Raw genomic sequence first — 25455 nt, 5'->3', positions numbered from 1 at the left:
AGTCTGTATTGGATGCAAGTGTAACACTAAGTATAACCGACAATCACGTTCCAATTTACAAACGTAGGATAATTTCAATATTAATAGGATCCCTGCTGGGGGTAAAAACCCAACAGAAACCCTCAGAATTTGTAATGGTTATAATGGAAATTGTATTATTATTATTATTATTATTATTACTACTGGAAACTGCAATGGTCGCTGTAGGTCTTTACTGATAATTTGTTGCCTTCTACTGGTGACATGTTATGGCTAGTCGATACCATGAAGGACCAGTAATGGTTTTAATGGTTAACTGATGGTTTGTAAAGGTAGGTTTAGTGGAAACTATTAGAATTTCGGATGGTTTCTAATTTTTTTTCCAGCAGATCCTAAGAGTAAATATATAGACACTTCAGATTTTTCCTGTTGTCTAATATTCATGCTTTTTTTTGGTAGAACCACTCATTATTATTAAATACTGAACACTACATTTAAAACATTAAAAACATTATTTGACTGAGCAGTAACAATTTACAGTACAGGTGTCAAAGGTCCAAGGGCCAAATACAGTCCGATGCCTTGTTTCATTTGGTCCATTGGTCCAAATTAGTCTTCAGTTAAAAGAAAGTGCTTACTGGCATTACAAGAGTGCTTACATACCTTAACCTTGGACTTTTTGAAAGGAAACATGGCCCCAACAAGAGAGTTGTCAATAGAAACAATGGAAAGGATTATAAAACTCCTTCCAGACGGAAATCCAAAACAGAGTGTGGCCAAAGATGTTGGTTGTTCTCAGCTGTGTCTAAAAACTGGTGCAAGTATAAACAAAATGGGAAGGGTATAAAAGGAAAACATACGGGTAGACCAAGGAAGGCTGCAAATCGTTAGGATAGAAAACAAAAGTAATATGCCTCGAAAATAGAAAATGCACAACAAAACAAATGAAAAACAAATTATCAGCTCTAATCAGATCTACCACCTAAACAGAAGAAAACAAGGTTACAGTGGGCTAAAGAGAAGCAATCCTGGAGTGTGGATGATTGGAAGAAAGTGATATTCAGTGATGAAATCACGAATCTGCATTGGCCAAGGAGATGATGCGGGAACTTGTCTGGTGCAGTTCTAATGAAACATAAAGATGACTGCCTGAAGAAAACAATCAAATTTTCCCCACTCATTTATGATATGGGGTTGCATGTCAGGTAAAGGACCAGGAGAGACCTCAATAGTTAATGCACAGGTGTATACTGAAATTATGGACACACTTCTCATTCCATCGATAGAAAATAGGTTGATAGAATCATCTGCATCTTGCCACAGAGCAAAGAGTGACGATTCCATCGTTTTTGCCAGGGGTTGTAGTTAAACAAAACATGTTAACACTACACCAGTAATATCTAGAATTTACACTAGACCCACAGCTTATCATCCACCACACTCCACTGTACAACTAAAATGAAAATGCGGGCATATTTACTGCATTGAATTTAGACCTGTATCTATATGATTAAGAAATGCATAGGATGTTGCCCTTTCATACGACTCAATGATTGAAATTGTATTGCTATAGAATAGAAAGACATCCCATACACTTGTGTGCTTCCAACTTTCTGGCAACAATTTGGGGAAGAACTACATATGGATTTGGCCATATAGCACATGTTGGAAAAACGTTGGAGCAGAAAGACAAGACAGGGGACACTAAGGACATTTATACTGTTAGGAGATCTAAGCTCATGTCAGTTCTTCTTAAAATGAATTTAATGTATATTTTCAACAATTGTATATACTAAATAGATATACAGTCCCCTTCAAAAGTACTGGAGCAGTAAGGCCAATCCTTCTGAGTTTGCGATAGATTTAAGACATATGGGTTCAAGTTCAAAATATGAAGGAGATGATGGATCAGAATTTCAGCTTTCATTTCCTAAGATATACATCTAGGTGTGTTAAACGTAGAACATGGCACCTTATGCTTGAACTTACCCATTTTCTCCAAGTGATCAAAAAATATTGGAACATGTAACTGAAAGGTGTTTCTTGTTGTCCAAGTGTGCCCTGTTAAATTAGTTGATTGTGTAGAGTTAATAGCTCTGAATGTCTATCCTAGGTTTGAGCCCTGGGTTTCACCCATGAAGACTACATTTGTTGTTAAAAAGGATCGACCAACATGAATGAGAGAGCTGTCTTTGGGAGAAATGCACATCATTTGAAGCTTAGAAAAGAGGGAAATTGATCAGCACCATTGCACAAACATGACAAGCAACGGTCAGCCACATGTTCCAATATTTTTGCAAATAAAAGTAACAGCATTCAGTTGATCTATCAACTATTTGACATAATGAGGTTGGTTTGTCAGTTCATCTTTGGAAGGAAAAAAAAAAAAAAAAAAAAAGAGAATTTGCAAGATATAATCTTAAATGATGGGCCGCATGTTCATTACTCTGCACCTTTTACAAAAAAAGGGAAAAGAAATCAAGAGAATTTTTTTTTTTTTATTACAAAACTTTCTGTACACTTGCCATTACATGAAGATTTCCAAAACAGAAGAAAATAATAATAATAAATGGAAAAGCAAGCAAAACCTTAAAATTCTAAACAATAAAGGAACCAGTGTTCAGTCTGTTTTGCACACCACTTCATATCTATAAAACAAACATCTAAAAATGTATCAAACAAAGATTTCAGTGAAAGATTTCACATTTTCTATAGGAGAAAACAGAGTGTAGGAGAAACAGTGTTCGGCTTGAAGAGAACCATGTACAACTTCATGCCACCAAATGCTAAACTGGGCACGGAATACAAAACCGAAAGCCGCATCAACCAAGAACAGAAAGCCATTCCCACAAAAAACAAACAAAGAAAAACAAAGAACAAAAAGCAGATATAAATAAACGTGTACAATACTATTCCAAAATACAGCATTTCTACAAAAAGGCATAAGGGCAACGTGTGTGAGCTGCAGCATGATCATACTTTGTCATTTGGTAAAATGAGAAATCAGTGTGTCAAAATCAGGAAGGAGGGGAGGAAAAAAACAAACAAAAACAAAAAAAATAAACCAACCTGTCTATGTTGAACCAGTCCAAACTCGCACACTGAGGCCTGGTTCAGAACCAGTGACTGAAGTAAAACTGAGATTGAGCAAAAAGGAGGCGAGGCTGTGATTTTCGCAGGTTTCATGGTGGTAGTTGCTGGTTAACATAGCTCGATAAATCCGCTTGCATTGTAAATTCACTGTTTGACGGATTAACAGTCGACTGAGCCCTTAAGCATAAACAGAGTGACTTCAGAATCAAGAGTTCAGGTTGTTCTCCTTACATGATCATTTGCCAGTCACCTGAAGTTCTGAAAATCTGCATAAGTTTGATGCTAAATTTCAAAAGGCTTTAGTGTTATTAAAAATATACCATTACACCATGTATACTATACCTTTTTCCAATAAGGTTCAAACATCAGAGAGAACAACTGGGCAGTTCCATTTCATATCCTCTATTTAAATCTGACATTCTCAGTTCCGAGTGTGGTGAACACTTACAGCGCCTTACATCAGGTATTCACCCCCTTGAACCATTTTTTTTTTTTTGCACTATTACAACCTGGAACTGAACTAGGCTAAATTAGGGGTTAGATATCATCTACACACAAAAATTGACTACTTTTTTTTGTTGCCAATCTGAGCAACACTTATCAACTGGGGGTCTGAGAAGATGGCAGTTAGTGCTTTCTCCTAGATGCGTTATGCTGCCCTGCGATGCAGGATGGGCAACAGTTTGAAAAGATGCAGCGGATGCCTTCACTTGTCTCCTGCTTTATCTCACCGTCCTGCTGTTGTGCGAGTTAGCTGTTGGCTGGGAAATTGGCAAATGACCAAATTGAGGGAAATTTACTTATTTATGTAAAGAAAATAATAGGGCACAACTCTAGCTCTATCTCTATCTATAACACAAATAATAGGGCGACCAGATAAGGTGGGCATTAGTTTGTGTAGATTCAAGACATAAAAGCCAAATTAGGTCCATTTCAGTTCCAGGCTGTAACACTACAAAGTGTGGAAAAGGTCAAAGTGTCAAAAGGGTGGTGAATACTTATGCAAAGTCCTCTATACTAATAGAGTGCAGTGTTTTCAGCTGGTCTGCTACAGCCTTCAGTAACAGTACTACAGCACAGACAGCAAGCTAATGCATAACAGATTATGCCTACAGAATACAGTAAAGTTTGTGAAATCATGAAAGTTTTTTAATCCCGTTTTTCTTTTTGTACAAACGACCTTGCCCAAAAATTCACTCTCTCCATTATCATATAATCAATAAAATATATGTATATTACATGAATTTACAATCGGTAAATATTTTTGTATAAGTAAAATACAAAACATAACATCTTTTAAAAAAAAAAAAAAAAAAAAAAAAAAAACACACAACTACAGCACATGCCATTGCACTATCGCTAAAATAATCAAATAAAAAATATGTACAGCTCCGTTTTGATTTTCTTCAAAAGCCACCACCTATTAAGATCATTCTTACTTGAGATCACTCTTCCTCGATATAGCTCACGCCTCTGCAACTTTCTCCTGTTCAAAACACGCACACATTTCTATATCCACACAGAAATACTGACAAAAATAATTCATCTTTGGCCAAAGTGAGAGGCTGCAGTGTGCGTGCGCAACAGTTGGGTAACGCTGTTTTTCCATTTCCCTTTGACAAACACTCGTACATTCACACACATACAAATAACATGCAAAAACGCATGTCAGAATTAGAGTCCTATAAATTTCAAAACACACACACACACACACACACACACACACACACACACACACACACACACACACACCAGAACTGAGAAAACTTACTGTCTCTCAATTCATCAGTGTCCTTGTGAAGTCAGGACACACATTTACAGTACAAACTGTACAATCACACACACTCAGATGGCATAAATGGATGAAATGGAACAAGGCATCAATAAATAGTGATACAAGTCTCTGGTAAGCCTTCAGTCAGCAGCACCCATCAATCACTCTTGGTGCTTTGTGTGGTGTCCAGATTGACCACCTGAAGCTCAGTCAGGTTGCTGTTATTGCCGCTGGACTGCTGGCCAATCACCATCTGTGAACAGTGAAATATCAGCAGATTAACCAGGTAACAGCTTGGATTTCAGCTCACAGCATGCCACCGAATATGCGTTTTTGTGCCATTACATAATACGTGCTTTGTAGTAATGTATTACAGCTTTTCAACCAAATTGTGTTCATTATTCCTTGCTAAATCTGGATATCAAATCATCATCATCCAAACATAACTAGAGAAACTTTATTAAGGCAGGTTTGAACATGTCCCAACTAAATAAATACAAGTCGCAACTTATTAGATTTAAACCCAAGTCTAATAATAGTCTATGAAGAAATGTAGCGGAGCAAACTGTAAGGCATAATGTTTGACCACATTAACCATTTTGTGTCAGTCATTTTTCATTCGACCAAACAAATCAATTTTCTGTCAACCCTTTTCTTTTGTTTCAGGACTCGGAAAAAGCCCTTCATACCGTCCTTTCATCTTATTTGGACAATTGATAGTACAAAACACAAGCTAGACTGGTGGAGGAAAAGGATCCCATCACCTAGATCGACACGTCTTTTTACTGGCTCCCTGTCTATTACAACATCCAACTTAAGCTTTTAATGGTGTACGGCTTGCCTATATTACTGATCCGCTCCCAGAGCCTGAATAACTTTTGGCTGGAGCATGCTCACAGCTGATCTATAAGGGTGGCTATACTTTCGCAGTAACGTACAGACTATGGAACAGCTTGCGCTGAACATATGCTCTTATCACAGATTACTTTTCTTAATTCAGCAGGACTAGTGGCTAGCATGCGGTGCTCTCACCGCCATGGCCTGGGTTTGATTCCCAGTCAGGGTTGCATGAGTCAGTTCACTCAGTGCTGGTCCCAAGCCCAGAAAATAGGTTGGGTTGCATCAAGAAGGGCATTCGGCATAAAACCTGTGCCAGAAACACAAAACTGCTTACTTTAGCAGTCTGAAATATTTTGGGCATGTAAACCATGTGGCCATGAATCAGTGTCATGTCATGTGTTTAGATTTTAAATATTTGTATATTGGATACTTTTTGTGCTCAACGTTTGAGTTTTATAAATGAAAAACCTCACTATATGGATTGTGAGTGAAAACCTAAAAAAGATCAAACGGTCTGTCCACACTATTTGATTTTTTATTCCATGTTCTTGGAGTTCACTTTAAACGGCTTTGGCAAGCCTCTGTGTTCATATAAAAAGAGCGCCTTCAAAGACATAGTGCTAGTGCATGCAGTGCTCCTGAAACGTCTGAACATCAGCGAATAGATAGTCCAGGCAAACAAACAGCCTCCTCCTCCTCTCTGCAGTGGGTTAGTTCACTCAGTGGCATGCTGTTGCAGAGAGAATATTAAGAGTTTCACTTGTAAAGTGGAGATCTTGCCGTACTGGATGTAGCTGCACCGCTGAAACGGGGATCTGAACCGTGCCAGGGGGCGCTGTGAGGAACACCTGAGGAACAGCACCTGAGTTGACACACAATTAAATAGAAATGGAAGCTTTTATCAGTGTATAATATAAAGCATAAAAAATTATTGGGTGTGCCGTTATAGCGACATTACAGTTACCGCCCCGGAGTGGATTTTCTCTTATAGTACAACAATACTGTATACTGTTAATGGCATTTGGCAGACGCCCTTATCCAGAGCGACTTACATTTATCCAGTTTATACAAGTGAGCAGTTTAGGGTTAAGGGCCTTGCTCGAGGGCTCATTAGTGGCAGATTGTCAGAATTGGTATTTGAACCCACAACGTTCCAATTAAACAAACACACTGTACTACAATTTCTTGTTACACTTATTGTTTTGGAATGTCAGGCTGTTATAGAAAATCAATTAATACCTTCGGGCCAATGAGATTTCAGAATCTATAAAGGTAGATTACATTATATTTAGTATAGACCAATATAAAAATTTATATAGTATAGTGGATAGGGATTTTTGACAGCTGTGTGGTATAACAGAGGCAGTGTGTGTGGGCGCGCTCACCTGTATCCGAGGCCTGTGCGTGGGACACCTGCATAGCCGAGGCGCTCTGGGAGAAAGCGTTGAGCACAGCCAAGCCACCATCGGTCAGCGTGGGGGCCGAGGCGTACATCACTGCATGGGGGCTTGGGTACATCATGTGACCTGCTACAGAAGTGGGAACTGATGATGTGACGATAGTAGCAGGGAGACTGACTGTGGCTAAGAGAATGGAAAGGATGCAAAAAGTCAGATAAGGGAGGTGGAGAGAGAGAGAGAGAGAGAAATAAAGAACTGTCACTACTGACTCAACCCCTTGCACTTTTGATCTTCTGACACAAGGTGGCAGTGTTGCACAGAGCACATGCTCACCCTTCACCATCCACCACCCCCATAATACAGTGTCAAACTGCAGTCTGACGTTCTAAAGGATAATCCTTTTAATTTCCTTGAAACATTTGTGTTTGGATTTTGTCATTTTAATTTGCTACACCTTTTTTTGAGTTTTTTTTTGAGTTTTTTTTTTAGCTTTCCTTTTAACAATGCTTTTCCCCACTTTGTATTTCTGCTTTTTTGATGTGAGAGGTGGAAACAGGAGTGAAGCATGATCAGGGAGGAAGAGGTGCTGTGTATGAGTCATTTCATCAGCATGAGCCACCGCACTGCTTGCCAGATCACCTCACGGCATCATGCCCAATCCGAGACACAACACAGCATCCCAGGCAGTGTTGGACCAGCTGCTTTTACAATGTACCCAAGCAGGAAGATACTCCACAATGTAGAAGCTCAGCTTCATAAATGCTACCTACACTACAGAGAAAAGTGACATGTGGAAAAGCATGATAACCACACTGAATCACAAGAGAAGAAATTTTACACAATACCAATCACCCAAGAAGGATGGAATAAGTCTGAACCCAGCCTTCACATGTAACATGACTGAGTGTCTATAAGTGGTCTGAGTGATTGGATCACTGGACACGTTCGACTATTCACCCCGTCCACTTCTGATCCGCTCGCCTGTGACTGATGTTAATACCGGGTCTGAACAGGGACACATCCTTATTACAAATAATCATCAAAAGAAGCTGGTCAAACACAGGATATACAAGCTGCTTGTTCTACCAGCACCACCACCCTGCTGCTAAAAAGTAATTATACTAATAGCGTCACTATTTTTAGCAACAATTCTGCCCAAGCTTAATTTATATGTAGAGCTGCATAATCACAATTATTCAGCTAATTTAACAACACTTTTGTGCTAGACACTAAATTCATTTTGTGTCTGGGGGCTTGGGAAAACCCTTCACACAAGGTGCATCCCAAATCACACGAGACCGTAGAGTACAGCGCATAGTGTCAAGTACCTCATTTGAGACACAGCTATGGTCAAATTTGGACATTGTGTATTTTGTATTATAAATATTATATACAGTTCTGAGAATGACATACTTTCCTGATCTGAAAAGGTGGTGTTTTTTTTTTTTTTTTTTTTTTTTTTTAAATCTCTCAACCACAAAGTTACAGCATTTTAAAATGTGTTTACCCTACAAAAATGAAAGGAAAAATCTCATTTAAAGATTTCATTCCACTGAAAGATTTGTCCACCTCTACACCTAATCTAGTTAGAAAACATTACCACAAAGTTTTAAAGAATTACACGTTTACATTGGGAAATGAGTAACTTTGATTATCATCACCCACATCAGTCTGTCTCACTGCCTGAGGTAAAACAGTCCCTCACAACATTCAAACAAGCCTCAGCATAGTCTCTTTATTAGACTATTTATTCTCTGTTAATGCTTACATGTATGGGGAAGGAATCTCTGCTGAAGTCAGTTTTGTTCTGTTGACTAAATTTCTTGTCATTAATATTACTATGGCAATAGTTTAATCAGATACTGACTAAATCGATTGGGCTTATGCCAGTTTCACCATGGCATGCAACTATACAAAAACTAAACTAATCTTGATAAAATTACACTCCGCTAGCAAGGTTTGAGACATTTTTAGGCAGACTGACTCTTCTTACCACCGTGTTTGTTAAACGGGTTCCTTAACCGACATATTTGCCACCTTAAGCAGAAATAACTGCAACCAAACTCTTCCAATAACTGGAGATCAGTCTTTCACTTGCTTCCAGGACTAGGATTTACTCCTATGCTTTGGATCATTGTCTTGTTGCTCAAGCCAGTTCTGCTTTAGTTTGAACTTATGGACTGAAGACCAGACATTCTCCTTTAGGATTTTCTTATAGAGAGCAGAATTTGTGTTTCCCTCAATTATTGCAAGTTGCCCAGGCCATGAAGCAGCAAAGCATCCCCACACCATCACACTTCCACCACCATGCTTGACCGTAGCTATGATGATCTTTTTGTGGAATTCATGTTTGGTTTATACCAGATATAACAGGACCTCTGTCTTCTAAACAGTTCCACTTTCGACTCATCAGTCCACAGAACATTCTCCCAAAAGGTTTGAGGATCAAGGTGTGTTTTGTCAAAATTCAGATGAGTAGTGGTTTTCGCCTCGCCACTCTTCCATGGTGCCATTTTTGCCCAGTGTCTTTCTGATAGTGGAGTCATGAACAGTGACCTTTATTGATGCAAGAGAGGCCTGTAGATCCTTTGTTGTCCTTGGCTCTTTTGTGACTTTCTGGATGAGTTGTTGCTGTGCTCTTGGAGGAATTTTGGAAGGTCTGCCACTTCTGAGAAGGTTCACTACTGTGCCGGAGTCACAGAGCCTTTGAAATAGCTTTGTAACCCTTCCCAGACTGATGTATTTCTATCACCTTCTTCCTCATCATTTCTAGAATTTCTTTCAACTTTGGCATAGTGTGTTACTGGGTAAGACCTTTTAACCAACTTCATGCTGTTGAAAAAGTTCTATTTAAGTGTTGATTTGATTGAACAGGGTTTGCAGTAATCAGGCCTGGTTGTGTCTAGTCCAGCTGAACCCCATTATGAATGCAGTTTCATAGATTTGGGGAATTGGTAACTATAGGGGCAAACACATTCACACAGGCCCAACTGGTATTGGATAACATTTTTTGCTTCAATAAGTAACATTATCATTTAAAAACTGTATTTTGTGTTTACTCAGGTTGCCCTTGTTTTATCGTGGATTCTGTTTTAATTTCTGAAACAATTTAGTATGAGCTACACAAAAAAAAACACAACATGACGTGATTAATAATAATGACATGATTAAAAGAAAAATATCTAACTTTAACCAGTTAGTTGTCAAAATATTCTTGCAGGTCAGTTCTGAGATTTGCTTGCCCCAGACACAAAACACAGTTCATTTCCACATGTGTATTCTGGTGAATGGAAACAGCTGAAGTGCCTCTAGTGCGGTCATGATTAAACTGTAAAGCGGATACATGTCCTGTGTGTTGTGTACCTGTGGAGGCAGTGCTGGTTTGGGAGATCTCAGGGCTGCTGTCACTGTTGATGGAGCTGGACTGAGTGCTGGGCTGCACCTGGATGGCCTGGAGCTGCTGTGGCACTGTTCCTCCTAAAGAACACAATGAACGTTTACGTCGGGTCTCTGAATACCAGTTTAGAACATACAACTGTGACCTATTTAAAAATCACAAAGGGTTCTTGGAATACTTCTTTATAGTTTCTTCTATGCCTCTACTTCAAACCCTGTTGTAGGGTCTACATAGTACCTTTACATGTTCTCATGAATCAACACCCAAAGAACATTAAATGAGCTCTAGATTTAGTCTGGAATGGACAGACCTGCATTAGCTAGCAGGATTCAAATTACACCAAGAAAATTAACCAATCACACTATAAATACAAGCTTGTCCCATGTCATCTGCCTATAAAAGATGTGTGAGTTTTACACTAACCTGTGAGAGAGACTGCAGCGGGGAGGCGAAACACAGCTTGCTGGCCCTGTGGGGTCTGTGTAGCTGTAGCAGTGGCAGTAGTTAGAGTCTGACCCTGTTGCCCCTGTAGAGCCAGAGAGTGCTGCTGCAGCTGCCCCAACGGGATGGCTGGAGTCCCAGGAGGGAAAGGAGTGCCTGCTGTGGGTGTGCGCATTGAAGAGAAATCAAACCCATTATAATCATGTATGACATGTGTAGGTTTCCATGTACAAAATCTGATAATTGAATTATTGCTAAAATATGATTTAACATGTTCTTAAGTAATTTTATAAAACAGGGAAACCAGGGTACAAGTAGTGAGAGATTCAACAAATTCCAAGACCCAATGATGTCATCACTACTTTAAAATCAGTTTATAATGGAGTTAAAATAAGGAGTGGCAACATGTAGAATATACTGTATATTCAGTTGGTTTAAAGTGACAAGGTTATTGGCTGCAAACGTTCAGCTCCCAATGATTTATTCCAAATAGCACGTAATACCATTCTTCTCTCAATTTGGAATTGCACTTCTTCCCTGTCCAGTTATGTCTGCCCTCATTTGCAGAAAACAAAAAGAAAAAACAATTATGTATACTCGAGCTGAAGAACACAATTGGGCAAGTTGTTCATATGATTGAGAAATCCTTGAAGTCTCACAACAAACTTATACTTTGTTAGTGTATCTTTGACCACCTTAGTAATCTGGTAACCTCCTGAAATCAGATTAGCTTGCACAAACACACTCAGACTTGTATCCATGTGTACAGGACCCATGCTACTGTCTTTTACAATGCCAGAGTATTTCAATGCTCACAATGGGAGCCTTGAGACAGTAAAGGCATCAACGCATCATGCGGAGATGACGTTTAGCTGGACTCCACAAACAATATGATGTAGCAAACAGAAGTCATGTGGAGGCTTTGCTCGCTGGGACATGCACATGGCACCTAGGTGAACTTCAGAAGAATGGAAGAGGTAATTGTGTAGGAGGTTGTTCGGAGGATTTGACTGATATCCAAAGCCAGGTTGAGCTACAGCTGTTTTGTTGGGGGTAATTCAATACCTCAGAAGTGTGGGTGGGTGGGTGGCTGCGCATGCGTGCGTGTAAGACCACCTGGCAGGGTGCTGAGTGTAAAAAAGGTGGAAGATTGCAAGAAACAGGAAGCAGCATACTGAGGCCTGCCAATACAGGAAGAAAATCATGCTGCAACTTCCTGCTTCTGACCACACTGCTATAAATATCTAGAAACTACACATATACACTATTTGTTCCATATGGTACTCATTCAGCACAGCATTACATTCACGTGAACATATTGAAGATGGTCTTTCTTTTCAACAAATGTGAGATGAGAGTGAGAGCTGCTCTGTTGTCTCTAGTGTTTTAATGACCCCTCACATCTGCTTTCAGAGCCTCATCCAGGCTAAGAGCCTATGAAACCTGGCACAACCCAAACAATCTTCATTGAATATTCATAACTAATTACAGGCAGTGCTTGCCAGAGCTCTGTGCTATGCCCATTGTGCAGCCGTGCTAATTATTCCTGTTTCACAACGGCAATCAAAGGCACTACGGTGGAGTTTCTTCTCTCAGGAAGCACTGATTTGTTAAGCAAAACTGCTCGAGGTAGCCTCATAACGAATAATCGGAGATCTTTACTGCAGCCTTGTCCAAGAGATGAAGATCATTTAACTCTACTCCATACTTGGTTCAACAGGCAGGCCAGTATAAGGACTAAATCGATAACAGGCTTTTTTTTTGTCTACCTGACATGAAAGTGAATCCTCCAGGAAGCTGCATGACCCCTCCTGTGGTGGCTGCGCTCTTCAGAACAGTGCCATTAGTGTTGGCTATGGTGCTCCCGCCAGCGCTGTTGCTGCTGCCAGACACGGGTGCCAGGTAGTTGGTAATGGGGAAGGAGGGGCCACTGCTCACCTGCATGGTGGTGGACGTGGTGGGCACTGTGGCCTGGGCACTGGTGCTCCCTGGTAGGCTGGCCACAGTGAAGGCTGGCTTCAGAGTGTCCTGGAAGGGAAGAATGATAAATCATTAGCCCTTTTAGCAAGTATGCTGAAACTGAATGGTTGTAACTAAATATACTGTATGTACGGGGTGCCATGTCATGGCTGCCAGCTTGTCCTAAATAGCTGGGATATGCGAAAAAGTTATTTTACGGTGCTGTAAAGCATGTGTGACAAAAGGTTTCTTCATCCGGACTGTATGTTTTTGCAAATCACAAAGCAGCATCCAGTGAAAGGGGAGTATTTTGCACTGGCAGGTAAACCAGAGATTGCAAGATTAGAGATAGAAAAAAAGCTTCCTGTGCAACAGCAAGCACTGGCGACCAAAATAATCAAGTACACACTCTGATAACTGTAACGCAAGAACCAGTAAACAATCATTCAAAGCAAGAGAACAAGGAATTATATTTACATGAGAATTTGTGTGTTTTCATTAGATGAGAGACTTTATGCTTTAATAATTAATGCAGGTTGGAAGGCGAGTTTAAGATTATTCATGTTTTCTCTTTAACTCAACCTCAGTTCCTAGCTAATGTTCTTCAGAAACACAAGATTCGGTAAAGATTAGTTTGGTGATTAGATTTGCAATCTGATTCGCGGTCGAGTACGGCCAACTTAAACATCGCCTACATGACCATGTATCATGATTGCACTAAGCTAGCTTCAAGCAAGGGTGGGTGAGATGTGGAGAAGGTGGATGTACTGACTGGGCAGCAGCTAAAATTATAGCAGAGACTGAGCATGGAATAGATGTTGAGATAACATGCAAACCTGCTAGAGAGGAATAAAGCTATTATTTTCAGTATTAAAAATGTTACTCAGTGTGCTTTGAGAGACAACAAAACAAGGATATTGCTCTATTTGCTTCAGCTGAGGAGAGGCTATGACAAGTGATTATATCAGTATGAGAGATTCTTTTATTTTATTTTTTTTCCCCAAGCAACAATGAAACAAAAGCATGGTAGATCGGTCAAAGCCCCTATGAGAAATTGTGATTATGGTGAGTGGCATGGTGGTGAAGTGGGTGGCATTGTTGCCTCACAGCTCCAGGGCCCCTAGCACAGTCCAGGGCACAGATTATGGTCTGTGCTGATTTTCGCTTGTGGGCTTCCTTAGATTTCTTCCAACCTCGGAAAAACATGCAGGTAGGCAGACTGGCGACTGTAAGATTGCCCGAGCGTGAATGGCATACCATCATAAGTGAATTCTCTTGCCTTTTGTTACTGCGACAGGGTCAGGATCCATTGTGATCCGGCCAGGATAAAGCAGTTAATGAAGATGAACAACTTTAAATGATTAATATAGATAACGAGTTGGCAATAGGATATATACCCATGTACCCTGGTATACCTAGCTTTCCGACATCTATGCGGAGATCATTCTGTCTGGTTTACATTTGTCCCATTGCAACCTCACATTTGGTCACATGAAACAGCACCACACTGAAACAGGAAGTTGACCAACATACTACAGAACCGTATCTCCCCTGTGAAACTTCACTATAAGCCACTCTAACACTGCATCTACTGTGGTGCACTATGAGCATTTACTTGCACCTTTCAAATCAGTTCAGGATTAAACATCATTTGGAAAACATTCAATAAGTCCTGTCCAAATATTTAAAATAAACATTTTAAATAAAAATAACGTTTAAAGTACTGTACTGTGCCAACCTTACATTGTTGCAGTCACCATGGCAACATTAGTCACTGGCAGCCTCTCTGTACAAACCACTTTTAAATTAAATGTGCTTAGAGCAAAATGTCTAACTCGCTATACGAGTTCAAAATTAGGGCAAAATAATTACCCCTACACTTCTATGACTACCCTAACTTCTATTATCTGTAATGAAAGGTCATTTGGAGGAACACATCCGCAGCCATCTAAAGAGGTGGGTGAGAACACACTGTACCTTCCCACGTCTTTCTGATCGGCAGAACACATTTCCACTAAAACTTTCTCTCTTCTGCACACGAAGTCACCTTCAGGAGTCAGACATACGACATACTCATCCTCAAATGACTTCCACGTTCACTTATTGCAGTAAAAGATGCAGCCAAAGCCACAGCAAAACAGGTAGAGGCAGAGGAAGGAAGGCAAGGTATGCAGGTGCACGCGGAATTCAATCTCTTTCCATCTTGGTCAGAAAGATACAGATTCGCCTCCACAAGACTCTGTATGCCGCAGTCTCTGCACATCCAAATCGAATTATACCACCGACAGATACAAAATCACAGCATAATAAAAACAGCTGCTGATGTTCAGCACATCTAAGCTGAATGCTCACAGAAGCTCTGGAATCAGAGTTGGGGGGGAATAAATAAATAAATAAAAACCTTCACCGATGACCTGCTCCAAATAGCTTCACTACCACTTGTAACCAGTATAAAACTGTTAAATGTAAATAAATAAAAACAAAACCCATCTTAAATCGGCACACATACTCCTCACACAAGTTTGGAAAGATACAATATTGTTGGCTTAGCTACAATACTTTCTCCAGATACCCATCTTAAAGCTAGAATTAGTTCCCTGGGGGGAAAAAAATTAAAAATAAATAAATAAATATTATAATAAAATTAAATAAAAACACTTTTCATTAAAAAAAAAACAAAAAAAACAAACATTAACCTTTTCCTCAAGCTTGTCAACTTATTTTAGAGGCCATTTACACGACAACGTTCTCAACTAAAAATCACATGCACTTGAAACTTTTCAAAAATTTTTAGTAGATTGTTGTCATGTAAACGCACCCTTAAACACAAGGTTTAATGATGCATCACATGGCATTTCTACAGTCAATAATTTAGTCCTATTGTCCTACCTATATACACTCAATATACACATATTTATAAAGAACACAATGGAACAAAGGTCTCTCAATTAAATCAAACAAAGTGAAGTAGTGAAGACAGTGGTCACTTATAGACTAGAAAGTCCCTTAGCAACACACAATGAAGAGTAGACAGGTGTAATGTAAACAACTGTTAATGCTTCATTTTTGATCTGATTTGTCCTCAGGTGATTTGGCTTTTTTTTAAAGCAAAGTTTCTTCTAGTGACTAAAATCTAGTGTGTACAGAGCTGTGAAAGAGTATTTGCAAAGTATTTGTTTTTGTGTATCTCATACTAAATTGTTTTAATTTCTGAAACAAAATCCAAGATAAAACAAAGGCATCCTGAGTAAACACAAAATAAATTTTAAATGATAGAACTATATTGAAGCAAAGTTATCCAGTACCAACTGGGCCTTTGTGAAAATGTATTTTCCCCCATAGTTACTAATTCCCCAAATCTATGAAACTGCATTCATAACAGGATTCAGTTGGGCGAGATGCAACCAGACCTGATTACTGCAAACCCTGTTTCAACAGCATGCAGTTGGTTTAAAAGGTCTTACCCAGTAACACATTATGCCAAAGTTGAAATAAATTCCAGAAATGAGGAAGAAGGTGATAGAAATACATCAGTCTGGGAAGGGTTACAAAGCTATTTCAAAGGCTCATGGACTACAAATGACGACATCATCTACAAATGGAAAAAACTAGACACAGTGAACCTTCCCAGAAGTGGCCGACCTTCCAAAATTCCTCCAAGAGCACAGCAACTACTCAACCAGCAAGTCACAAAAGATCCAAAGACAACATCAAAGGGATCTACAGGCCTCTCTTGCATCAATAAAAGGTCACTGTTCATGACTCCATTATCAGAAAGACACTAGGCAAAAATGGCACCATGGAAGAATGGCAAACCACTGCTAACCCAGAAGAACATTAAGGCTCACCTGAATTTTGCCAATAAATAAATAAAACACACACACACACACACACACACACACCCCACCTTGATGATCCTCAAACCTTTTGGGGGAATGTTCGGTGACTGAAGTCAAAAGTGGAACTGTTTGGAAGACAGGACTCAAGTTACATCTGGCATAAACCAAAACACAGAATTCCACAAAAAGATCATAGCTACGGTCAAGCATGGTGGTGGAAGTGTGATGGTGTGGGGATGCTTTGCTGCTTCAGAGCCTGGGCAACTTGCAGTAATTGAGGGAAACAAATTCTGCTCTCTAGCAGAAAAAGGAGAATGTTCGGTCTTCAGTCCAGAAGTTCAAACTCCAGCGCAACTGGACTATGCAACAAGACAAATGATCCAAAGCATCTCCTATACTTTGGATCATTGTATTGTTGCATAAAGTCCACCTCTGAAGGTTTTTTTGGGGTTTTTTTTTTGTTTTTTGTTTTTTTTTTGTTGTTTTTTTGTTGTTTTTTTAAAAAAAGCATATAAATTAAAGTTTTGGAGTGGCCTAGTCAAAGTCCTGACTTGAACCAATTGAGATGCTGTGGCAGGACCTTAAATGGGCAGCTCATGCTTGAAATCCCTCCAGTGTGGCTGAACTAAAGCAGTTCTGCAAAGAGGGCAAAAATTCCACCACAGTGCCGTGACTGATCTCCAGTTATCTGAAGTGTTTGGTTGCAGTCATTTCTGCTAAAAGTGGCACAACCAGATTTTAAAGTTTAAGGGGGCAGCTAGTTTTTCACATGGGTGAAAGGTGTTGGATAGCTTTTATTGATTCAATTTAAAAAACAAAAAAAAAAAAAAAAAAACACCTGAATTGTGTTTACTTGGGTTGCCTTTGTTTTATGTTATAGGTCATAAAACTTTTGTACAGAAGAAACACAGTAAATACTTTTTTTCCACAGCATAGTATATGCTGTATGTGCCTGTGTGACAGTAAAGTAAGTCACTGAATAGATTAAAATGAACCTGTGATTATTCCACATGACCGTGGTTCCTGTGTTACATCTGAAATACTTTATGACGTGTAGCCCGTGTAACAGATCAGTGTGGGGCAAGGCAAAATGACTACCATTTTTATATTGTAATTAATCACATCACAACAAGTGTCTGAGATCATTCAAGTACTGAATCTTTTAATAACATTTTAATAACAGTTCTAAACTGGGACTGACCCACAGCTCATTACTTGTCAAAGTGTTGTTTTTTTACACTGTTGTACATGTTAAAGTCCTCTATTTTAGCATGAAGGAATTTATTTTGTAGACAAAATAAAATGAACAACGTCTAAAACTTTCAAATTGAAACACTGTTTCGTGGCAGTTTGTTAAAGGGGTCATGACATGAGAAATCAAAACATGAGTGGTCACTGTACCGTTAAAACATCCTGCAAGTTTCATAGCTTATTACATCCTTAGTCAGTATGGCGGGATTTGCGATGTCACACGGCCAAATATACCTGCATATGACCGCCCCTACAGCAAGATAGCATCTACCGGTCCCGCCCACTGGCGCTCAATCGCTGAAAATCGTCCGTATGCGTTAAGGCAGGGGGTGTTAATTTATAGGCAAAGATGTTAGCCAATCATAGCAGTGGGGGTTACGTTCAAGTCTTAAAAGATAAAGAACACAAAAACCTGATCATTTCAGTCAGAGGGTCAGAGACAGGGTGGAAAAAATGTTATAAGTTACAAATGTTCTTCTGCAAAAAACACCTCAGGGAAGACAATAAAATGGAGAAGAAGAGGGGGGGGGGGGGAACCCCACACACACAGACACACGTCATGACCCCTTTAACAAACCTATATCATTATGCATATTGTGCATCGTAAAAGTAGATATATCCTTTCCGTGTGTGTTTATACATCACTAGCTACCTAGTACAAAAGCACCCAAAAATAAATAAATGAATTAAAAAAAAAAGTGTAGACTTGTGCCTTGCTTCCAAGTATATATTTATCACATGATCTGCCTTTGAGGTGTATTCTATTTAACAATCCATCAGGCCAATGATGAACTGGACTTCTTTCCAAGGTAAAGGACTTCTTTAGTATGATCCATTACATATCTATGATGGCCACTAAATCCAGATTTGCCTGAATTACCGTTTGAGTATTAGCATTTCTACACCTTTATGACTCAATAATAAAGTTTAGTCAATTGAATCATTTCCTACAAAGGATCTTGTACATTATTTAATGTTGAAATAACCCCAAAATTCCACAATTACAGGTAATTGTCTGCTACAAAGGCAAAATGAACAACCATGAATGTACCTCTAATGATATTTTGATTACAATATTAATCATAAGAACAATATAAATTAACAATTAAATCATGTTAACGTCATTTTAAAAGTATCCTTCACCGACTTTCATTTAAAGCAACATTCAAATAAACATTTCACAATATTCCAACTCTGCTCATCAGATCTTTAGTGACAGCTCTGTTCTTCACGAATGGCAGTAATTGATTCTTCTGTAGAAGTTTCTTTCCAGAAAATGTGAAATAATTTAATTGGCTCAGGCAGCTCAAAGGACAGACCTTGCTATAACCTACTAACAGCTCCAGTAAAGGAGCACATCATGGCTGATGGCCCTACTGATGAACCTAGCTTTAGCTTAGTTTGATTATATTTTGATTGAATGTGTGTGATTCAATAGAAAAATAATTAAATTAAAAAAAAAAAACCGAAACAGTCTCAATAATAAATTACACTCTGCTCATACAGCGTAGCGTCTTTGTTGGCTCAAAAGCCGAATACGCCAACTGCCAAGTTTCTCAAAATTTGTGTACATTTTAAAATGTGTTTGTTTTTTAAATCATGATCTACTTCTGTCGAAGCGGTGTTCATCTTACACAGAGGAATGTCACGACATCACTGAGACTCAGAGCTCCTCTCACAGGGGTGTCGCTTAAACGTGACTCAGTGGGCAATAAGGACGTGCTCACGACTGGTTTCCAGGAAACCCAACAAAGTGAGCAACCAGCAATGATTTATTCATTAATCTGAAATCATTTTAGATTAATGAATAGAACATTTTGTATTATATGCAGTACTCAAAACTCAGGGTACACTCAGCAAGAACACATCAGTCTGCATGGAAGGGATGAGTTATCTGTACAGACCTACTTAATGATTTCATGAAATCAGTAAATAAAAACAAGAACAAAAAAAACAAACAAAAAAAGACCACAAAGCAATGGGGAGTGCGGCCTCGAGGTCCAAAGTTCAGATGTGCTGTTCAAACACCACCGTGCTTGGACACATCAAACATTAAAATACAGTTCGAATGAAGCCTTTGCCACTAATCATTACAATCAGTGTCAATTGTTCATACAAACAGTTCAGTCATTAATTACATGTGTATAACTAATTTCTTGCTTGGTGTCTCATTGAGAAAAAGAAAAAAAAATGATTAGTGAACAGGATCTGACTAAAAATAAGAGCTGGATTAAATGGCCAATTGTGAACACGTAAATCTACATTATTGTCGAGATTGCAGCGTTCTAGCAGATGAAAGAGTAAAAGTCTAGACATCAGTGTTTATGTAATCGACTTACTGGAGTTCAAGCTTTACATAAGGCAACATAATGTACTGGAGTGTACCACCCACTCCACTTTCTGGAGGTATTGTAGGTATCATTACTCAAATAATATTTTAACTTGTGATGTGAGGAGAGAATACTGCAGTTCAAATTGCCAAACTACCTGTGACTTTTTGCAGCAGTCACAAATACAAAATGTACTACATTAGAAAAAATGAAACAAAAAGCGCTCGCCTTTTCGTTGGGAGATCTCGAGTTCAGATCCCGACAATGTCATAGCCACACGTGGCTGGGAAACCAAGAGAACAAAATCAGCCATGTTCTGTGTGGGAGGGTCGACATGCACGCGCTTCCCAATCAGAGCACCATTAGCCAATCGTGAGCAAGTGTGAGCTCATGTATGTGGAAGAGGGCAGTTAGCACTTTCTTCCAAGTGTGTTCAGCTGCCCTGTGACACAGCATGAGCAGCAGTTCAAAATGATGTCTGGCTTTATTGGTCTAGGATGAAAAACATGCTAGCTGTTGTGTGATACGGAAGAGCTGGAAACTAATGAAATGGCTTAAATTAGGGTAAAAACTAATTATAAAAAAAAAAATTAAAAAAAAATAAAAAAAAACACAAAAACTTTATTTTAGCAGGAGAATATAAGGAATATAGCTACACTATGGCTAGATCTTCTTTCCCTGAGAATTCATATACATTTGCATACGTTTGCATCCCTTTAGGCAGTATTAATGCATTTAACTAGCCAATCAGCTCATCATACTTTATTACATTACAGTAGCTACCACTTTATTTTGCTTACATAGTTAGGTTTCCAGGTAACCAAAACATGGGACTGGGCAGCAGAAGCTTTATTTTCCTGGTGGGCTATATTCCTGGAAGAATTTCAAGACATTACAAAATAAGTGCTTTGTTTCCTCATCATTGACTACATTTACATACTCAGAATAAGGTCAATAATTAGATTACTGCTGACTAAGACAATATTGTGATTAAGGTGTTTACGAGTTGTTTTTAAGAATACTCCTTTCACATGTTACAGAACATAGATCGATTAACGACACGTCATTACGTCACCGCGCCACGCCGTCCGACGTTCCTTCCAGAATTTCACGCATCAACATACAGTTCGTCTTAGTTATGGAACCACACAGTTTTGAGTGTTTCATTTTACGAAAGCTTCAAATGCAGTCAATTATTTGTCATGCTGAATGTGCAAACAGACGACTGCTTGAAACCGTGGGCTGCGTCCGAAATCGCGTACTTGCCTACTATACGGTAGCTGAAATGTGTGTATTTAACCTACTATATGGTAGGTAAGTACGTGGTTTCGGACACAGCCGTGCTCTCGTTTGCCATCAATCGTTTGTGCAATGCCATGTGTGTAAGTGTCCTTTCGCGAAATATGGTGAAAACTCACGACAATGTGATTAAGGTGTGTACATGTCTATAATGCACATTGATTATGCGACTAAAACAGGAGTAGTCCACAGGTCTTAATTCGATTTGTGCTTACTTGGAGTATGACTTTAGTTGGATTAAGGTAATCAATAATCGCTGTTGACATGGTCGTTTCTTAGAGTATTGTCTTAATCGGGTTAATAATTGGATTATTGTTGTCCATGTAAACGTTATGATTGTTAGTTAATTATTTACATACTTTTGTTTAAAAAAATAATAATCCAGAACTCAAGCTTTTCCATAGGCTTCTTTAAAAATGGTGTTCTACTGTTATTTAGTTGCGTCAGCAAAAAGTTATGAAAATGCCATCTTAGCCATTTGTAATGTATATGAAAGTCTAAAACAGAAATTCAGAGAAACTGAGCAGCACTCTAGGCATAAATGTTTCTGTATACACGTGCCCGAGTGCATGTGTGAAGCGCGTGAATACAAGTGAGTGATCGGAGTGTGTGGAACACTAGGAGCGGCTGGTCACATGATCTTACAGGTCAGGCTGTGATGGGCAGACACAGTGGCATGGGGGGGGGGGGGGGTCGTAAACGAGGGACCGCAAGAAGAGAGAAAGGGTGAGTGCGTGAACAGCTGAGGGTCCCGACAACTGCCAGGAAACATGAGCACGCATCGAGAGCTTTTAACCCTTCATACACAACGACAAAATTCACACACATTGACGCCTATTGAGATGGAAATGTCCCCAACATGTACAGTCTCAAATCCATGAATGTCCAAGAAAAATAAGAGAAAAAAAAAGCTTGGACTGTCAACAACGCACAAGCATCAGACACATGACAAGAACATAAGTAACCATAAAAACCACCACACAGACCACAACAACAAATGATCAGGAACAGTGGTCTGGAGGTCATGGTCCTGAGGACAGAAGCATTTTGGGGGATGGACAAGGTCAAGCTGTGGATGGATTAAGAGTATGTCTTAAAGGGGAGGTCTGTTAGATTAATACCCCCAGTGTTTTTCCACCCTTATCTCCATTTATTTTTCAGAAAAGACTTTCCTGAAAGCTTCACTCAAAAGGTACAGTACATATTCCCAAGTTATACTTTATATCTGAATATATTCATTGTTCCACAGATGGAACAAATCTTTTCAGAGAGAAAAATTTGTGGATATCTTTACCAAAATAAACCGACTAAACGATTCCTCAGATCCTTACGGAAAGTGCAACTGACTTAAATTATCTTTTCAATCTCTTGTAGGGATGTCACGAGAAACGATACTTCGGTACCAACATTCTTAAAAGGTGACGATACTTGTTTTTCTGAAGTAGCGTTAGTAACGTTTGTAACGAATGTACCAAGGTTGCGATTCTTCTGGACCTGATGGGGGCAGCAAATACACGCAAGTGTTTTAGTCGGGCCACAAGTGGTGAAGAAGAGGAGGAACACCTACAAGCACACGGGAAAAACTACAGAAGTTTAGCTTAGCTTAACAAGTTTAGCTCCGCCTCAACTCATTGAGAGGAAAGCTAGTATCGGTTTCCGGTGTGCAACCAATGCCATCATTCATTTCAAACAAAGCGAGGAAACACCTGGACTTTGCGAAGCACCTGCAAGACGGGTCCTATATTATGTTTGTTTGAGGCAGGTGGCATTGTTGCCATGAAACCAGTTAACATTATGCTCCATGTAATGTTTGCGATAGCCAATTATTTGTTAACGATGCTAACGCATTGCAGTGTTATAAACTACCTCCTAATGGACCACCATGCATCGCCATTCAGCCCGTGTCCTGTCAGCAAAATGTAGCCTAATGTCACTAATAATTATTCAAACGTTAATGCTTTTAATAAGTCGTTTTGGCCTGCCACCATATCAGTGAATTTAAACTAATACTTGCATTCAGAGTATAAGGGGTGTGTGTGTGTGTGTGTGTGTGTGTGTGTGTGTGTTTAGGAGTGCACCTCCAGAGACTCATTGTCAGACAGTGTTTGATAACTAAAATACCCTTCCCCCTCTCCCTCTCTCTGCCAGTATCAGCCAGAGGAGGATGTCCTCCAGGAGAGTTTTTTCCATTTCATTATTTTTTTTATTTTTATACCACACCGTGGTATCGACTTTGGTATCGAGTATCGTGTACTTTTGGTGGTATCGGTACTGACTACTACATTTTCGGTATCGTGACATCCCTAATCTCTTGCTCTAGTAGTGTTGGAAAGTTGTCAAAGCATTCCTTCATCTCCGTCACATCTTAAGAGCTTTATTGGTACAGTGCAATGGTTGTAGTTTTAAAGTCACTTTACCTAGTCCTGTATTATAAATGTTTGAGGAGAAACTTCCTCAAAACACAATAATGGCAGTTGAAGTGCACTTCTCAGTACAGTGAAATGTCAATAAATAAATATAATTTATAAAAAAAAAAAAAAGAAAGAAAAAAACCAACTACCACAAGCAGTCTTATGTGCCCCACATGTTGTAGATGGAGATTTTTCCTACACATCACTCATAAAATCTTGTTTTAAGATAAGTATTTGTTACAATTTCAAAGACACAACAACTGTATACCTTCCCCCAATCCCTAGTCCTGTTTCCAAGCATTTAAAAAAAATGTTTGTGAGAGAGAGCACGCACGAGCAGAGGGCAGAGGGCAATAGAGACTAATAGATCTTTATGCAGTTTTTGTCCATGTAACAAAACACCCACAGCTCTTCCTCCGCACTGAGCCGATCTCTTAGGAAACAGAAACAACGTCTTTAATGCAGCTTCTGTGAATCTAAAATCACTTCCAATAATGAAGAGACACTAATGACCAACGTAGAGGTCATTCATCTGGGGGGGGGGATAACACTCCAAGACCAAAGTGGTTTGCATTAAGTCACTGGTTGCATTTCAGGAACAGCAAGCTAATGACCAGAGAAGAGGTGTGCCTTCAAAACTATAGCTCCTGAGATGCTTTAGGGTCAGTGATGTGGCTGTAGATGTAAATGAATCTTGTATCATATGGGCACAGTATGAGAAAAGCTCTGTGCTGCGTTGCTTCAAGTTCATCCACAGCTCAACATACAAGCCATCGCAATGGTTCCTCTATGTGACAACTAATTACAGCAGTGATGGCAAAGAGCAAACATCATTAACATCACCAGCAAGATTTTAAAAGTATTGCCTCCAAAGAGCAGCCCTAGAACTCAGATCTCTTTAGAACATAAATCTGACTGGATTCATTGAAGATATGAATTTGGAAGTGTGAACAAACTGTTCTTCATGAAAATGAGTGCACTGGATTTGCAGCAGACGGAGAACTGTGCTAGCAGCCTCTCTCTCTCGTTCCCCTCCTCCTCCTCCTCCTCCACAGCTCCCACTCGCTGGCTCCCATCTCCTGCCTGTCACCCTGCCAAGGATCCAAAATTCACAGCTCCATTTGGGACTGCTAAAAAAGGCAAGGCAGCCCAAGTAGCAGAGGTGCAGCCAATCGGTGGGGACCTGCACTGTGCTTGGTGCAACATAAGGCCCGAGCGACTCCTCCTCTGAGCGGCACATTAACACTCTGCTCAACAAAATCAACCCTGTTGCTGTAAATGTCACTCAGCAACTCGCTGTGTCTCTGTGTCTGATCAGATCTCTCCAGGTCTTTCAGTCTTCCACCAGACGCTTTTTAAACACCCAGCCCTGTGATAAGGCTACACACAACACTAAACTGACTTCCTGGTATCTACGTGACACTTGCTGGTCATTTGCACGC

General features: G+C 39.5%; 1 protein-coding gene across 3 annotated transcripts in view; it reads right to left on the bottom strand.

Annotated features, from left to right (window-relative positions):
* Window positions 1-2457: 2457 nt before the first annotated feature.
* srfb (serum response factor b) overlaps window positions 2458-25455 on the bottom strand; it is a 38982-nt gene continuing 15984 nt past the window's right edge. Inside the window, exons 3-8 of one of the 3 annotated variants that reach the window (XM_053621653.1) lie at window positions 12694-12952; window positions 10907-11083; window positions 10450-10563; window positions 7072-7269; window positions 6472-6548; window positions 2458-5099 (exon numbers count right to left, since the gene is read on the bottom strand). In XM_053621653.1, the coding sequence (XP_053477628.1) occupies window positions 5004-5099; window positions 6472-6548; window positions 7072-7269; window positions 10450-10563; window positions 10907-11083; window positions 12694-12952 (921 nt within the window). In that variant the 3' untranslated portion in view covers window positions 2458-5003. Of the gene's footprint in view, window positions 5100-6446; window positions 6549-7071; window positions 7270-10449; window positions 10564-10906; window positions 11084-12693; window positions 12953-25455 lie in introns of all 3 variants that reach the window. The other 2 variants (XM_053621655.1, XM_053621654.1) reach the window with 2 other exon arrangements.

This window comes from Ictalurus furcatus, chromosome 3 (genome assembly GCF_023375685.1).
Source record: "Ictalurus furcatus strain D&B chromosome 3, Billie_1.0, whole genome shotgun sequence".
In the NCBI taxonomy this organism is placed as follows: Eukaryota; Metazoa; Chordata; class Actinopteri; order Siluriformes; family Ictaluridae; genus Ictalurus; species Ictalurus furcatus.
Note: the sequence above shows the minus strand (reverse complement) of the source record. Positions and strands in the feature narration are given on the sequence as shown.